This window comes from Crocodylus porosus, unplaced genomic scaffold (assembly GCF_001723895.1).
Source record: "Crocodylus porosus isolate Cpor-Errol unplaced genomic scaffold, CroPor_comp1, whole genome shotgun sequence".
Taxonomy (NCBI): Eukaryota; Metazoa; Chordata; order Crocodylia; family Crocodylidae; genus Crocodylus; species Crocodylus porosus.
In genome coordinates, this window is record NW_017728910.1 from 35485629 (window position 1) to 35503960 (window position 18332).

At 38.6% G+C, this 18332-nt stretch overlaps 1 protein-coding gene across 6 annotated transcripts in view; it reads right to left on the minus strand.

Annotated features, from left to right (window-relative positions):
* Positions 1-1030: 1030 nt before the first annotated feature.
* Positions 1031-18332, minus strand: part of AGFG1 (ArfGAP with FG repeats 1) — a 62548-nt gene continuing 45246 nt past the window's right edge. The window contains exons 6-15 of one of the 6 annotated variants that reach the window (XM_019533024.1): positions 13662-13781; positions 12928-12999; positions 11626-11835; positions 9434-9617; positions 7337-7416; positions 6920-7012; positions 4265-4423; positions 2661-2752; positions 2484-2567; positions 1031-2294 (exon numbers count right to left, since the gene is read on the minus strand). In XM_019533024.1, the coding sequence (XP_019388569.1) occupies positions 2532-2567; positions 2661-2752; positions 4265-4423; positions 6920-7012; positions 7337-7416; positions 9434-9617; positions 11626-11835; positions 12928-12999; positions 13662-13781 (1046 nt within the window). In that variant the 3' untranslated portion in view covers positions 1031-2294; positions 2484-2531. The remainder of the gene's footprint in view (positions 2295-2483; positions 2568-2660; positions 2753-4264; positions 4424-6919; positions 7013-7336; positions 7417-9433; positions 9618-11625; positions 11836-12927; positions 13000-13661; positions 13782-18332) is intronic. The other 5 variants (XM_019533026.1, XM_019533023.1, XM_019533025.1 and 2 more) reach the window with 5 other exon arrangements.

The window sequence follows — 18332 nt, forward strand, 5'->3', positions numbered from 1 at the left end:
GCAGCACAAGGGGCGGTCATTGGGGCCCTAATAGGCAACCCTTCTGATGTCACAGACCATATGGGGGGCAGGGAATTCTGGCACCAACATGGCAGTCAAAATGGATGCCAAAATGGACACCCAGGAGGTTCTGTCACATGCCATGTGTCCAGGGGCAGAGTTTCCAACATCATATACCATGCGACAGGGCAAAGGACAGGAAAATGGTGACCAAGGGGCAAGGTTTCTAACATCATACACCATGCGACAGGGCCACAGCACTTGTTGATAGGATGTGCCCCCTATATATTACTATCATACCCCTCGATTTTTTTTTTTTGAACACAGTAAAACAGAGTTTATATTGAACAGCTGCCATTAAATTTGCAATAGATGCTCTCCCCAAAATTCAAAAGAACGATGGTTCCCTTTAAATGTCCATTCAAAAATGTTCAAAGATGCTTTTTCCTGCCTTTGCCCTGTGTTCTCCTCCCTTCCCCCACCTAGATTAGCTCCTTTCTGTGCAGAGAATCATTAAGTATTTTGTCACTCCAGCACTTTTTGCTATTAAGTCATCGGTTGTACGCAAATGTAGCTAGAGAACTAAACAAATGCCTAACACAAATATCTAAAGATTAATCTGATGGACAGTATATTGCACTTTCATATAACTAATGCTCTAAGTGTCCATTTATTCCCAAGCCTTCTGGATAACTTTAAAAATTCAACATGCATGAAATAGAACAAACAAAACAAGCAAACCAGCATTATTCAATAGCTTGTTTCTATTCCCCCAAAATTTCCCCTCCAAAACAGTCAGACCAAAAGAAGTGCTGCTTTTTGAGGACTGGGTTCTAGTACCTTAGTGCCATCTCGGGGGCAGAAAAAAACCCAAAAAACCAGATGACAAACTTCCTATTTTGTTGACCTGGCTGTAAGCACTAGGATTTGTGTCTATTTTGTAAACAGTTATACCACAACACGCATGCCAACATTGCTCATTTCTACTATAATAAGAAAATGACCTGGAAGAAGGGCCACAAAAAATCAGCTGCCACCATGAACAGCTCAAGGACCTAATGTTTTAAGCAACATTGACTAAAGATCTGGTGAGTAATATATTAAATGCAAGCTTAGATGAAAAATTAGTATCATTTTAACTAATATGGAAAACTAAGTGGGTGCCTACTGTCCTGGGATCGGAAACAAAGACTAAGTGCCAAAAATAAAATAAAATTTTAATTTGAAAGAGGGAAACTTCATAGCTCCCTTCTGAACCTTTTTAATACAGAACCTTCCAATATAAATGAAATTCCTTTAAATGCAAATACAAGGAGTTCAGCTCTCTTAAAAAAACAAAATATCTGCTATCCACAAAAGGTTTGATATAAATGGCAGCTAAGGAAAAACGCATGAAGTAATGACTGACACTAGACAGAATTAAGTTGAACCACAAGTGTGCCCCAAAATCTTTTACCTGAACTTGCTTATAGAGCCTATAGTTCCACTTTCATGAACAGAACACAAACTAAGGAGGCCAAAACATGGGCGTCTGCTTTCAACTCATTTGTTCCTACACAGCAAACATGCACAAAATCTTTTTTCTAATATTTATTTTTTTTCACCTGCAAACTGTAGCAAAACATGATCAGCTTTATTATGCAGACAGATATCCCTCTACATTAGAGAATTTAGGCATGTATAAATAGAAGAGCTTTTAGGAAAGGAAAACATCTTGAGAAATGAACAAAACCTCCAATTTAACTTCGTGACTTCCAATAGCAATGGTTAAAATTACGTAGGTCATTCATTCCAAGAGATACAACAGCACCTCAAAAAGGCTGATCTATTTTTCCCCGTAACGTTTTTCACATAACAATGTGTTAAAGTTACAAATACTGATATGCACAAATAGCTATTTTCTAAGAAAAAATATGTACAGTACTGCAGCATAATGAATGTGGTATCTGCGATAAACTTATTAGCCAATTTTAATATACATGATACTGCTACTTTTTTCCTCCTGCCAATTCACATGTTAAAAGATGTTATCACAGCCCTCTGTTTTGCACGTTATTACCTGGTGGGGGGGGTTGTTTAAAACACAACGCAGGCTTTTTTTTTTCTTTTTTTTTTTTTTGAAGACTTCTCTTGTGTTTAAAGCTAAGATCAGTGAAACAAGACAACAGTGCAAGAGGCGCAGAGATGTTAAGTGACCACATAAGAGTTCTTTTGGGTAAAGTGTCTATATAAGGCTATAAGAAAGGATTGGTCGATGAATTTCCTGTTGGATATTGTCCTGTTGGTGCGCCAGCCTGAAAACATATAGAAGGGAAAAAAAATAAATCAAATATAATGAAAAACACTTTACATGACAAAATTAAAAAAATAGTAAAAATCAAAAAAATTTAAATCTGATTAGAAAAAATACTATTTTATATGTTGCAGCTTTTTGTGATTTTATTCACAGCTACACCCCTTTTAAGAGCATGATACATAAATACCTCTGTCTCAATTTGAGCAGCTTTATGAATGCCATGTCATCAGAATGCTCAATTGCATCTAGGAGGATTCAAATGCTGCCTTGCCTAATTTGAAACAAAAACAGGCTGCATGTGTCTCTAAATGCGTTAGCGATTACATCTTTTTGATTTATTACCATTATGTAATAACTTACTTACCATAAAAGGATTACTAGATACTCCAACAGCTGTAACTTGTCCAAATGGAGTCACTACAGGCTTTGCCTGTCCAAATGCAGCAAAACCTGCACCTTGAGAATATGAAACAATACCTTTAAAGATTGTGCCAATAACAACAAAGGACAGAAAACTACTCACTAGGAAACCACTACCGTCACCAGGTCGTATGTTAAAAATTTTTCACCTAATGAAAGTCTGCCCTGCAACAAGGCCAAAGGATTAATTTGCGTTATGCAGTATTAAATGGGTACTGCACGGTCAAATCTGTCCTCCAAACGAAACCAAACCAAACCTGAGCAATTTACAAGTTTTACTTTCATTCTTATGGGAAACACTTTAAAAAGTACTTTAATCCTATTTCCAACTCAAAATGTTCCAGTATTTTAGCACATGACAAGTAAAATGGATAGAAACTTAGCTTCACTCCCATGTGCAGCTTACCTGTTATGTATGGGATGAAGGGCCAAAGGCATTAGTTAATTTATCACACTATTAAGTTTTCCAATTGTAAGTTTTTCTAGTTTTAGTAATAAAGAAAATTACTTCAACTGAAAGGGCATTAAAAAAAAGTGTCCTTTTAATAAAGAATTTCCACCTTTTATTCGCTAAAATGGAACCATTTCCCCCAGATGAGGGAGATGTACTGCATTGATACAGGTCTACTAAAAATGCCTTGTCCGCAATTTGCTCCCGTTTAATTCACTGTGAATTCTCATATAAAAGATCTGAAACCAAATCTGTCTCTGAAGTAGTAAATACTATAAAATATCAACATTTTTAAATAAAATGATGTGGTCACATGAAAACATTGCTTCTTAAGGCTATGGTTCATAAACACCCCACTTTCTTCCTCCCCATGTATGCATATACACACAGGTAAACATTTTATAATGTTTTAAATTATTAATACCACAAAGGTATTAATACCAAAAGGCTCCGCTTTATCCCCTTTGTCCCTAATGCTCGTCTTGAGAGGAAGCTATACATTGGTTATTTCTGAACATTGAAAAGTTATACATCCTGACTACATTCCAATATGCTCTCTTTTTGGACCTTTTCCTGCCTGTTAAAACTCAAGGGAAAAAAAACACTATTTTTATCCAAAGCTTTACAGCCCTCAACCTTTTAAATTATTAAGAAGGTGTTATAAAATGTTGAATTCATTCATGTGACTGGAACCTATAAGCAGTCTCATCCCCTGCATAGAAAGGATCAGTAAAAATCCAGCTAGGCTGCGAGGTTGAGGAGCAGAAGGAAAAAGGAATCTCACCTGTCTTATTACAGAGAACTGCTACTAAGATCAGACAACCAAGACATGATCAAAATCAAATACTTTACACAAGTTTATAGAAGACCAAAAAAAGCCAAAAAACCTGGTTTTCCTTACATACGTTGAATTGCTAAAAAGTATAATCTGTTACAAGAAAAAAAATCTTCATGGTCAATGTGCCACCTGTACTTTCTTATACAAAACAAAATAAAGACATTTCCTGTTACTGCTAGCCTTTCTGTCTTAAAAAGGAAAACTAGTTTTATATGGTATTCCTACTCGACCAAACAGATTCTTCTATGTTTTAACTTACCATTTGGTTGCTGAGCAAAAGCAGTCTGTTGTGGGAAAGTTGCCTGTGCTGGGAATGTGGGCTGCTGGAAGCTGCCACTAAAGCTAGTAGGAAGACTGTAGGAGGCAGGTGTTCCAAACCCTGCAGGCATGCTCATGGATGCAGTGCCAAATGTTGCCGCTGGTAAGGGAAAGTAGGATTCAGTTACTTACAACTACCAATATCAGTATCACACCAAAACTCCAGGATCAGTAAGTCAATTTACTCACCACAAGTTTTATTCAACTTAGTGCTCCAGTCACCTTTAAGGTATTAATTTTATTAGATTTTAAAAGCTTTGTTATATCAGTATTCATGCATTTCATGGAATTATTTTCCACGGTCTCCATCTACTTGACTAACTTTTAAGAGTTAATTCTTGTCAAGAGTTAAATACTAGCACCAGCATTTACAGGCAATCCAGCGTTTATTTTTTTCTATGCTGAACAAAAAAAAAAAAAAATAGGGAAAAAAGTTTCCAATTTCCTAGCTAGATTATAGAGTTACTCAATTAAAAGAAAGATTTAAAAGACATTACTCAGTGTGTCAATATTATAAATTGAAATAGGATTTAAAACCTCCACACATTTCTGTCATCTTCCTCACCACCAAAGATTCCAAGTTATACCAACTTGCTGCATTTATGCAGTACAGTGTGCATCTTTTAAAAAAATGCTTATAAACAGCAGCACAGCAAAGGCACTAGCAACAAGACAGCTGAAACCTTTTGGATTTAATGTGGTAATAATGGCTACACAGAAGGGCTTTTGAAATGAACATAAATGTCAGGCATTTCTGCAGGATTGTCACTACAGTATTAAAATCCGTTCTTCTATAGCACTATAAATTTTATTTTATTTTATTTTTTGTACAAAACAGGTACAAACAAATTCTAAATCAGTGTTTTGTATCGAACACACTGGCAGTTAAACTCGTCAGGTAATTGGTGGGGGGAGGAATTCAAAAAAGGGAATAACATACTACACCACATGTGGGATATAAACCAAAACAGATCACTGACAAAAGTACATACAAACAACGCACTGACATTACTTTCACAAGTTACCATTAACCAAAGACACTTTTGCAGTGAAGCTTTACAAAAAAAGCAAATCCAAAGGCACTGACAAAAATGCAAAATGGTTTGGGACAGCCTAAACAGGTGTCAAACAACAACGAACACAAGCTTCAAAAGTAGTCACTCAGATTGTAAGCATCTATTAATGTGACCATGGAGGTAAACAATGGCTGTTTTAGTTCAATTTATTTACATCAAGTAGCTAAGTGATTTTTTCCTCCTCAAATGCCACCACATACATCCATGCCCACTCCATTTTAAAGTATGGAAGAGCCTACTCAAATTCTACATGCAAAGAGCCACATAGCTGGCAGTAAGCTTTCACAGGCAAGTAAAACAATTAGCCGCATGAAACCCAGATAACAAGTGTGGCCACCTACCAAAATGAGCCTGAGGAAATATGTGAGAGTGCATTGCTCCCGAGAGGCCTTGTGGAAGCCACAAAAAGACCAGACAATGTCAAATGGTTTATACATTTAAGAACAGTTCTGTCTTATATAAATATACAATTAAAATAGCTATATCTGCTTAAGTGCAGGGCATAAAGACCTTCCTTAGAATAAAATCCTTCCAATAAGCAAGCTTAGCACCTACCAAGTCTAATGATAAGCAGTAAAACAATTATAGATAGTATATGAAATATGCTATAAGCAAAGTATACCTGTATTATACAGTCCATACAAAACTCACTTAAACTATATCTATAAAACTAAATGATAAAGTAATCTTAATATTTGCACTGGGTTTGTGGAAAATATTAGTTTTTTTTTTTTAATTTGTTACTAATTTATATTCCAGAAATTTTCCAAAAATAATAGTTTGAAAGTAGGGAAATAATCAGAGATTGAACTGCATAACTTTTAAAGTGAAGTAGTTTAACAAGCTACTTTCACAGGTGGTTACTGTCTGGTCAACCCACACAGTCAACTCTAGTGGCTTCTTAAAGGCTAAAGTTTTAAACAGCCTACAAAAAAAGAGAAGAGAGGAATTTATAAAAACAGTACAACAGTCAGTAACAAGAACATTAAGCAAGATTTAGTCAGCTTGGCTAAGAGACAACCCATGGTAAGTTTGCAGAAATCCTGTTATCAAAATGGGGCTTATCCTAAAATTCAGCCTTATATAAGAAATTAAACAGAAAATAAAAATAAGTTTGGTCAGTATCTAAATCCATAAGCACCATTTTGTAAGCAAGAACACTGCCATGAGTTCTCCAGTTCATATTTTGCATATGGAGTCATTGTTCCGTGACTTCCACAGAAGCCAGCTCTTGACACAGAAATGTGCTGCAGAAGTCCAAGGTTTCATTTAAAGGGATTTTTATTCTTAATGACATGGGAGGAAAGTCATCTTTCTAGAGTGCTCAAGACCCAAAACAATAGCTAGGAAACTATGCATCTCATTGGGATATTAAAATTTGAAGTGGTCAGCAAAACAGTACCATCTGCTAATTTCTTTTATTTATACAAATAAGAAGAGCATTCTGAAGCTACAAGCACAAGTCTTTTAAATGGAAGGTTTATATCCTTAAATAACACAAGGCTCATTTTTTTCCTGACCTGTTGCTCCTCGGCTATTGGTCTGGAATGGGTTTGTTGAAGGTGCCACTGGGGCAACGGGGGCAGCCACAAATGGATTTGTGGAAGGTGTTGCTGTGAAAAAAAAGCCACACACAAAATCAATTAATCTGTTCCAAAAAGCAAAAATCTTTACGCAGCAATGATTAGAATTTTATTATACCATATCTCAGTTACAAAGTCGTATCCAGTTAGAACATTAAAGATATGTAAGCACCATTTTCTTAGGAAACCATTTCTTAGAAACTACTTATCTTACTGCATGCACAAGCAAGGATTCCATTTTTTTGCCAACTTCTCTAATGACGGCGACACCACTAGCTTTACTATATACTGGGGCACTAAACTAAAAATATACTGTTTGCTTGCAGTCTGCATAAGTTTAATATTTTAATATACCTCCAAATGGAGCAGGCACACTCGAAGATACAGGCTGTGTCTGTGCGGAAGCAGCCACGGGTACTGTTCCAAAAGCATTGCTGAAAATAAGTCACATTCAGTGAAGTCAGAGTTGCTTGTTTAAAAATGTAAGTCTCCTACAATTATGGTGCATAAATAGGATAGGGATGTTGATTAACAGATGCACAAATACTATATAGTCCACTGGTGCAAGAGCTGAATTTGGGATGCCAAGCTCAAAAGCTTAGCACAGAGCAATGGGAAAAGTGTATAAGTATGGATACTGAAGAAAAAAAAGCAAATACGCTGAAACAGTCAAGCAAAAGCTCTAGAGGAATTTGCATTTTCAAGCAAAGTAGCTACAACCATTTAATTTTCATTACTTTCAGAGGCAGGGGATTGGCACCATTTGGATTACAAATACAGCAGATTCCTGTTACCTGCACAGCATCTATTTCCTAATTAGCAGTGTCCAAAGCAGGCCCTATTAGATTCAGATTTGGATTCAGCCCAAATCAGGGACAGTGATTTGACTTGTTGATTCAGGTCACTTCCTGATTCAATTTTGTCAAATCCAAAGATTTGACACCAATTCAGAGAATCAGTGATTCACACAGCTTTAAATGTCTTTTCAACATACCTCAAGGTACCAGCATGGCTTGTGAATGTTACGATGCTGGGGTGCACGGAGCTTCCCACGGGCATGCTGGGGGGAGGGGCCTCCACATGTTCAGCGGCAAAACCAGGAGTGCACTGGAAATAGCTCTGGTCCACTTCTGGGTTTGGCAGGGAGCGCACTGCCCTTCCCCCCCCCTCCCCAAAACGCCTTCCCAGCTTGGCAATCGGCCATGGGGTACCCAGGTGCCCCCCTGCGCGCTTCCCAGAGGACTGAGAAGTGGACCGGAAGCGCTTCTGGTCCACTTCCAGGTCTGCTGCTGAGCCCCCCGTGCTTCTGTGGGACACTCCCTGTGCCCCAGCATCATACCACTCATGAGTCCCTCCTATCTGGAGGTATGTAGAAAAAACATTTAAAGTTGTCTCTATGTCTGAATCGATTTGGAGGGTTCCGATTCAATTCAGAGAGATTAAAAGGTCCTCCAATTGGATTCGGAGATTCAGTCACCGAACTGGGTCAGATCAAATCAGGGACCGAAGCTTTGCATAGCCAGCCCTGTTCCTAATGATAAAATCCAAATAACTGAAGAAGGAAAATGGGCAGCTAATTCTCAATTATAAAAAATGCGGCACTGCGCATTAAGTCATTTCCCATATTTAAAATCACCAGCTCTAAAAAAGAATGATTCACTGGTAAATGAAGTGAAAAATTATGGCATTTGCTGTTCAATGACATTAAGCCCCACTGTGCCTTTATGCTTGATAATGTACAGACGAATAAATTAAGAAAATCCCACATGTTACAATTTCCATCTCAGACATGCTGCTGATCTAATGTAGCTGCCATGACATAATTAAGTATGACGTTAAAAAGCTGTATATAAATCATTCACCAACTAAGAATTTTTAAAAAAAAATTTGCTCAAACTCTGCACTGTTAAAACTTTACAATATTTGATCAACCATTTCTTTTCCTAGTATACTGCATAAACCAAAACTAAGATGTGCTAAAACATATGTGGTGTAACCAGATGGAATTTAATTAAAATAGAATTTTTTTTCTTATTAGAAGTATGCAAATAACCACTATACAATAAAGCAGAGCCTACTGTACCCATGTTATTCAAAATAGAGCAGTTGCCATTCATACTGCTGTATTTGCAAACAATTCTAACATAAGATTTTTATTCTCTAGCAATGTAGTACACATCTCAAAAGGTGTAAAAAGGCAAAAGCTGGTCAAACACTAGTCTTAAGTTTTTATTTTACAACCTCTTGTGGGCAGTCCAACTGCTGCTGTCAAAACTACATTCTATCAAAAGCTAAAATATCCATGCATACTGCTCCAAAAGTTAAATTATGATCCAAAACAAAAAATAAGAGACGTCATACATACAAGTTTTGAAAAATACTGTAAATTAGCTGTTTTCTGCCTGTAGATAGTTACTTTGAAAGTTGCTTTAATTTCTGACAAGAAAGTACCTGCTAACATTACTGGTGGAAGTATATGCATTACTAGATGTTGCTGTAGAGCTGAATACGCTGTCTAATTCTGCTAAAGCTGCGTACTTGTCTGAAGGTGCACTTGACAGACTTGGGGCTGATACAACAGGACCTGCTGATGCTGTAACTACAGTGCTGAAGCTATTTCCTTGTTCACCACCACCTGGAGGGAAATAAAAATAGATATACATCAGATTTAAAAGTTTAAAAAACAGCACTGACAGACATCACTCTCCATGAATTACTGAACATACACATGCAAAAGTGAAAAAAAATTTCCTCATATTTGTGACTTAAAATGAAGCACTATGCTTTTAATGCTAAGCAAATAGAGGTCAAGTCAACAATGGCTTTTCATTTCCACCATAATAAGCAGACAGTCCGTGCTTTACATTTTATAGTATTCTTTGTACTCTTCAAAAATCCCACGACTGACTCGCAGGCTTATTTCAGAATACAGTATTGAATATTACATTAAGACATTCTTGGACACGGAGTAAAATAAAGGTATGAAAAGCTAACAAATGAATTACAGAAGGCTGGAATAAAAAAAAAAAAATCATTTTACTACTCCCTCAAACGCACAAGAAACCTATACCCTACATTTTCATACTTTATAAACTAATTTATAAGTAACCCAATTTGACTTCAGTCCTGCCACAGATTGAGCCAGAAGGTGGGTGGTATGATTTACATGACTTACCCTACAACTGATTGCTTAGTTTTCATTTTAACCCTACTTTGGGTAGCTACGCTTCAAAATCATAAAAAGAAAGTAATGTAGATCAAATGCATCAACTCCAAAAGGACAGCATGAAATCATTTTTCCTCCAAAGATATTTGTTCTCAGCCATCTCCATTAAAACTGCAGCAGATATTTTAGTGCATACATGATATTTTATATTATAAAAAGGAGAATACAGGGTTTTTTAAAACTTTGTTAACAACTGGTAGCATCTAAAAGTGGACAGAGTGTGTTGAAAAAAGTCACAGCTATTTTCTGGCATACAGAAAGAATAAACTCAAAAAAAAGAAAAAGGAGGAGCTAAGCTGGTAAAAAGCAGAAATGACAGACAAAGAACAGCTCTGCCTCTTCTACTAAGCTTGGTAATGGGATATTCTCATAAGTTTCACTGAACTAGGTACATCACACTAGCCAACACATACCAAGGTGTGCAGTAGCTACTATATTTTTAAAATTATTGAACATCTATACAGCTTCTTGATCCACAAAGGCCGAGGGAGATCCAGACTAAAACAGTGAATTACCCTGCTGCATGTGTATTAACCATTGCTATTAGATTTGTTTATTACAACAGGAAATAGCTCTAAAAACAGAAGCTTCACTATAGTCACTCATAAAAATCAGCCAATGTCCTCTCTATAATTAAATGCTCATTGTAAGTGTCATTCCCCAAACTGACAGCTTTAAAAGGTGAAGAACATAAACCATACAACCCATTAGTTTTGCCTGGTAATTACTAACTTTATCATTTTAGTGTATTAGACTTAAATTTAACTTGTATTCTCACAGTTGACTATTGACCTCACTCAACCCACAATTACTTTAGCATATGTAGGATGATATCCTTTAAAAGTCTCATTACAAATGCTAGAAGTTAAAAGGCTCAAGCAAGCACCAAGTTGTACAAACATCTGGGAAAGCTGTAAAATGGTAGCTGTTCAGCATAAAAGGTAACCATTTGGATGCTTATCTTGCTGGTCCTTTGAACCTAGCTGACTTCCTGCCCCTGGGGTAGGGGGCTGGACTTGCTCTCCCAAGGTCCCTTCCATCTGAGGTAAAGATGTCTATGAAATCTTTACCTCAGACTTCAGCTGGGATACCTTCAATAATTTCTAGAAACCTAAAAATGTATTACTTGAATACTCACCATTGGAACAGTACCAAGATGCCAAATTTTAAGTGATCAAGTCATAAAAAAGCACTGATCCTTTCATAAGGCTTTTTTTTTTTAAACAGGACTATATGGATAAAAAAAAGTATGCTTTTTTGTGAAGCCAAACCACAACCCAGTAGTGTTTAAAACACTGAAAGCATGAAGAAGTTTTCAGAACACACCTTTTAGAACAATATGCACCGTTACCATTTGACAAGCACAACCGATCTCAGGAAAAACAATAAAAACAAGTCAGAGAACAAAAGTTAATACCTTGTCCTGTGCTGAAGATATTATCTAAGTTAGCAAGAGCTGCATATTTGTCTGCTGACTGGAGAGTTGGTTTATTCACTGCAGCTTTACTGGCTGCAGTTGTTGCTGTGTTGCTCTGAGAAGCACTGAAGGCTCCAAAATCAGCACTGGAGGATTTGGGGAAGTTATCAAAGTGAGCAAAGTTAGCATTCCCTGATCCAGCACTCCCACCTGGAACAAAATAAGTTAAAACACAATGGATACTGCAAGGCTAGGTGGCCTCTCCAAACACTCGTTAGCAGTATTACTCCACTGAGGAGTACTATTATTCTGCCTCATTTGTGGTACGCTAGGTAGTTACACTATATACCATAAGCTCCCTCAAAAGCCTTCTCCCACAGAATTAAAATCTTAACAAGCATTTTTCCAACTTCAAAACCTAAGGTAAACCACCATAACGAACTCAAACACATCCCAATTAAAACATGTGCAAAACCTACAGTTTCAGTGTTACACCAAGTCAAACTAGCTCAAGCAACAAATATTTCACTAGAAAATTAGAGGTATTTTCTATTTGTAAACCACAAAATACGACAGCTCAATTGTGTTGCTGTCATAGTCTAGGTATTGGCTTATTTTCCATAATGGTTCAATATAAAATTGACCCGTTTAGACTTCAGTACATTACAGACACAAGTTTGATCTGAACGTCCAAAAGATAGCACAATATGCTACCATGCCAAGACGGAGAGTGAGACTGTCATTTACTCCCAGATCTCCTGGCTTCCTCCAATTCAGACAGACACCACAGCTTTGAGGAGCAAGTATAAAAGAAAACAACTAACAGGACATCTGAGACCACTTGCTTTCTAGTACATGCATTAGAAAAGCCAAATTATATTTATAAAATACACTACACGCTACTGATCTCAAAAAATAGAGGAATCAGTTTGAAAGCTCTAGTTCTTGGGTGTGCACAACAGAATTGTTTATCCATCTAGAAAGGCATGAATTTGTGACTTAAGACCATATGTCCAGAGGATCAGTTATACTGTATTTTAGTTTATAAAGGGAGGTAACATAATAGTACTTTTTTCATGTTTCCTTAGTGCATAAATGTATGTTGCAAGATGGCATAAATTGATATTTAGTTAGCCAAGTCACATCTCTAACAGTTAAATAAATGGTTTTATGAGCAAGTATTTGGAAACCTAAACAAAAGTTAACTGCTGAAAAGGTGTGCAATGCTGTCACTAAATAAGAATGTTATACAACAGCAGAATAAAATGAAAGAAGCTGAATTTCCCACTGGGTAGAACTTACTGTGTACAGCCTGGAGAGGAAAAGCTGAAGTAAATTCACCAAAACTGCAGCTAGATGAAAGCGTTCTGAACGCTGGACAGCCAGAAATTTGTGTTTGGGATTAAAGGTTAACAAAAGAAGGGAGAAAGAAAATTTTTAAAAAAAAAGAAAAAGTTTAAATGACACCACACTCCAAGAGAAAAGGAAAATAAAATAAAATAAAGAGTCAGCCAAAGATCTAGACAAACAGCTATGGTCAGCCCAAGCAAGTTTTAAATGCATAATTAAAATTTAAAAAAAAACAAAGCAAAATAGGATTTATTTATTTTTTTTAGCAGCACTCTACATATGAAATCTTAACAGCCTCTTACAACACATTGCAGTGGTAAATAGTCAATACTTCACTAACTTGCTTTTGAAAGATGAACATTTTAAGTTCCATAAGGCCTAATAGTCAACAATACCAAGAGTTAATATTCCTGAATTTATAGTGATTTTCATGTGTAGAGCTAAGAAGCTACAATGCCATAAATTAGGCTTCCCAATAGTGCAGGGGGAAGGGGGAACAACACGCCAAGAACACCAAACAGATGAAAACATTCATTTCAGGTTTCCCCAGAGCTTCAGATAATTCAGCTGTGCTCAAGCACACAGATATACAAAGTCAACTCAACTTAAGTACTTCTCAACCTAAAAAAAAAAAAAAAAAAATGGAATCTATAATATAGATTAATCAGAAGTTCTAGTAGTTCTACCTGTATTTGGGGGCTGAAAAGAAGATTGACTTGCTGTGGGGAAACCTCCAAAGTTACTCGAACCACTAGACTGTCCAAATGCATCAAAGTTTGCAAAACCTGCATTTGCAGAGTTCTGCGCTGTAAATTGTAAAGGAACAAAACACATTAATGGATATGAAAAAAACAAAAACAGATGTATTAACTGAATTTATGGTATGGTGATTTGAGTTCATGTCTACCACCTTAATATTTTTAAGTACAAATGAAATATATCACTCATCCAAATTACAATATAAATCCTTCAAATCATGTTTTAAACCTTTCATGTTCACTTGTCATGATCCAGTGAACTCCCACTTTTCTAAAGCTTGCTTCTTTCAAGCATAACAGCAATGTCACTATTCAATATCCACACTCAGCACTGAGAGGCAAGGTTTGTTTGGCAATACATCACTGGACCAACTACATATTTGGAGAGATGACAGACAAGCTTTTGGTTAGAAACCATCCTCTTTCCAGTCTGGGAAAGAAGCGTATAAAAAGTCTAAGCTAAAGCCAGGTACAAAATTGCGTCTACCTCTCAGCTACACAGATGGTGAATAAGAGTTATTACTACACAAACCTGGCTTTTGTAACATTTTAGATAGTATATTATGTAGACAGGAGTACTCAGGCCGCTACTTCATTAAAGCATAATCATAAAAATGGACTAAATGAAACAAGGAAACAAAAAAGTGGATGTATAGAAAGCCTTTCTGTTCCTATGTAGCCTTCCTTTTAAACACTAAGTATAATGGACCATTAACACAAATTGCACAAGCAACATTAAGCATGAAAAGTGACCCTATGCAAGGTTTGTACTCTCATCTCATTTCCTTCTGCACCATGACATTGCAAGGAAATGGGAATTTACTATGCCCAACTGCTACTCAAGAGAGGGAAGTTGAATGGCTAGGACTTTCAGAGCACTTTCTATACTTGTCTGTAGACTTCAGTGACCAGGCATGAATGCTAACTTGTGAATCTCTCTCTCTTTTTTTTTTTTTTTGTGTGGAAGGGGACAAGGGACAGCGTTACGTCACAATATAAAAAAATACTTTCAGTGACAAGGCACATTCATTTAGCATATACATCCAAAGCTTTGTCTGTAAAGTACTAGCCACTGATTCCAATTTAACCCAGACCCAGTTGAGTTAAGTCAGTATCATAACATGGCACAAGTAAGCAAGGCAACAGCTCACTGGAATGGCAGTCCCTCAGGGAGTTTGTCTCAGAAGCTACCTCAGGCTGCAAAGTAGCAGCTAGATGTGGGGTACCACAGCAGCTGCCACTGCCAGAGGTTGCCCGACAACAGGGCAGAAACAGCTAGGATGTTCTGAGGCCCTGAGGTAGCCAAGATTGACCACCCTTTCCCCATCCATCCCTTCTCTCCAGTACGTAGTATGTTCCTCCTGACCATCACTCAGAGTTTTTCTCAGGGCACAAACCTTGTCAGCTACACCTTAAATTAAACATCCCCCAAAAAAGTAAGTTAGAGAAATGCTGATATTTTAAGTATTACTGCAGATGATGCTGGCAGTAGAGAGGATTAGTAGGAAAAGAGCATCCAACTCCACGTATTTAAAAACTAAAGAGAAGTTTGTGTGTAAACAGAAAACTGCATTTATTAAACAGCTAGTCACATGAGCAGTTGTAAAAATACTAGAAAGCACCTCAATCATTACAGCTGGTTTCATTTCAAACCACCTTTAGAAACTACCTATTATACAAACTGTAACAATGACAGTGACTAGCACATAGGCTTAGGCAAGTTTCACCTTTGTTCAAAATAGAACTCCACTACCTGGGGAGAAGGAAGGGAATAGTTTGGGAACTGCTATGCTAAGATTCGTTTTACTGACACCTTTTAAAAAGAGGGTGAGAACAAAAGCATGCAGGCTGAGGCTCAATTTATACAATCTGGAGGTGATACCAATTTGCTAAAACAATTATTTGGCGGTATTGCCCTGACACACAATTCACAAGATTAATATTCTTGTGAAAACGCAAAAAACACCCCAATATAAACAAGAACGTACTACTTTAAAAACAATCTTGCAATAGTTGTTAAACCTTTGGGGCTTCCAGATTGGAGCACATTTGTTAGACAAAGAGGTTACATCTGAAATGAACTGGAAGGGAACAATAGACTTAAGAGTCGAGATCTGAGAGATACTGGGAACCGAAGTATAATTTTCAAAACATGTCATCAAGTTTGACTCTTCTATTGATAAACCCAAGGCACTACAGGACTTGGGGAGGTCTACTGCGCGGCCATTGTTGTGACATAGGTGCATCATTCTGACCCAAGTAGTTTAATGTATTTTGGGTCTGCCTGGAAGAGAGGCAGCCACAACAGACACCTTCAGACTACTGAAAGGACTCCAACAGAAACACCCTCCATTTAGTCACCATGAGTTTTGTATCCAAGTGTGTGATAAACATTCCTTTTGACTTGGGAATGAACACATTTTCTCTTTTCACACTAAACATGTCTGTAGTTATTTTAGGTTCATCTAGAATCAGTAATTGTCGTTACTGAAAAAATTATAAAATTGTGTTGTTGAAGCCTCCCCAATTCTCCCAATTTTCTAATTGCATATTGTGACCAACAGGAAAACTTTGCTTAACATGGAAAAATCTAACTGTTTTAAGGTACGTCTTCATCTAATTGCAGTGTATTTTGTTAAGCATTTTTGGCACCTCATTACAGAAGAAAAACCATAGATTTTTCTGCCGTTCATACGCTGATCAATGTGCGGGGTGGCGGTTGTTTGTTTGTTTCATTTCTTAAACAGACTGGACTTTCAATCCAGCCAAGACATTTCACTATTCATATTAGTAGAGGATTTCTCATCAGCAATAGTTCTCATTATTGGCAGCATTATGATACTGAGAAACCAACCAAAGAGATTTAATAGACATTAGAGGCTGGAAGGGACCTCATGAATTCAAGTCCAGCCCCCCTGCCAGAGGCAGGAAGTCTACACGGTTCAAATGATCCCAGCAAGATAAACATTCAAATGCCTTATTTGAATGAGTCCAGAGTAGGTGCTTGCACCATCTCTGTGGGGAGTCTGATCCAGACTTTGGACACTTGGACTGTAAAGAAGTTTTTCCTTATATGGAGTCTGAAATGGCCTTCTAGAATGTTGTGGTCGTTAGACCTAGGTTATCCCTTGGGACTATCTAAATGGATAAAGAAAGTGAAGGCATAGCAATAGACAAATAGACATACTGGGTTCTTCTGAGGCCTCCACCCAGACAGAGCTCATGGTGGGGTTGGTGGCCCCTTACCCCCCTGTCTGTGGAGGGGGCTCGGTGGGGTCCTGGGTGGGGCCGGGAGGTCTCCTTGCCTGTCCCTCCTGGGCACAACTTAGGGCCCTGGAGGAACAGGTAAGTAAGTGAGCTCCAGGCTACGGTGAGCAGGCTGAGGGGGATCAGGGATGCAGAGGACGAAATTGATGCCTATTTCTATTCTCTGCAGGCCCGGTCGCCCACTGTACAGCCCCCACAGGAGACACATCCAACACAGGAGTGGAAGAAGGTGCCCAAATGCAGAGCTGCTAGGCCTAGAGCAGTGGAAGCTCCCCAGGTTCAGCTGGGGAACAGGTCTGACGCCCTGGCAGCTGTGACAGAGGAGGACAGTGGAATGGTCTCTGGCGGGGACAATGCCACTCCCCACACAACAGGGAATGGGTGGAGAGCGAACACCAGGAGGAAGAAAAGCCACGTCCTCGTCATTGGAGGACTGGAAGGTCCCATCTGCCGGCCTGACCCCCTGACACGACAGGTCTGCTTCATGCCTGGGGCTCGGGTCAGGGACATCACGGAAAGGATCCCGGCCTACATCCGACCTGCAGACCAGTACCCCATGGTTGTCGTCCATGTGGGTACGAACAACATGGCCGGGGCAACCCTGACCACATTATGAAGGATTTCAAGGCTCTGGGAAACAAGCTGAAGGAGACGGGGGCGCAGGTGGTATTCTCCTCTCTTCTTCTGGTGAGTAGGCAGGGACGGTGACACAAGGCCTGCACTGGCGTGGTCAACCAGTGCTTACACAGCTGGTGCTGCCAGGCAGGCTTTGGGTTCCTTGATAATGACCCATGCTTTTGGGCAGGGGACTTGCTGGGGTGGGATGGGCTTCATCTCTCCCCTAGAGGCAAGCGTATCTTCTCTTCCAGGTTGGCTGATCTCGTACGGTGAGCTTTAAACTAGCCTCGCTGGGGGAGGGGGGCCGCAGAAGACGAAGAGACGCCATCCAAGCAAGACGGGTGACAAAGGCAAGGAGTGCTAAGGTAAGGAATGGGGGGGGTTCAGACAGTCTCCCTGAACCGGGGGTGGCGCGCACAGTCTTGCAAGGCCTTAAATGCCTATATACCAATGTTCTCAGTATGGGGAATAAACAGGAGGAACTCACCCTCAGAATAGCTAGTTCAAACCCAGATGTCATAGGACTAACAGAAACATGGTGGGATTCATCCCATGACTGGGCAGTTAGCATTAGGGGCTATAGGCTTTACAGGTGGGATAGAGAAGGAAAGGTGGGGGTGTGGCGCTCTGTCAAGGAGCACTACACATCCTCTGCCAGCAGAATGGGGTCAGAGGAAGGGCAGGCTGAAGTGCTCTGGGTCAAGATTCAAGGGG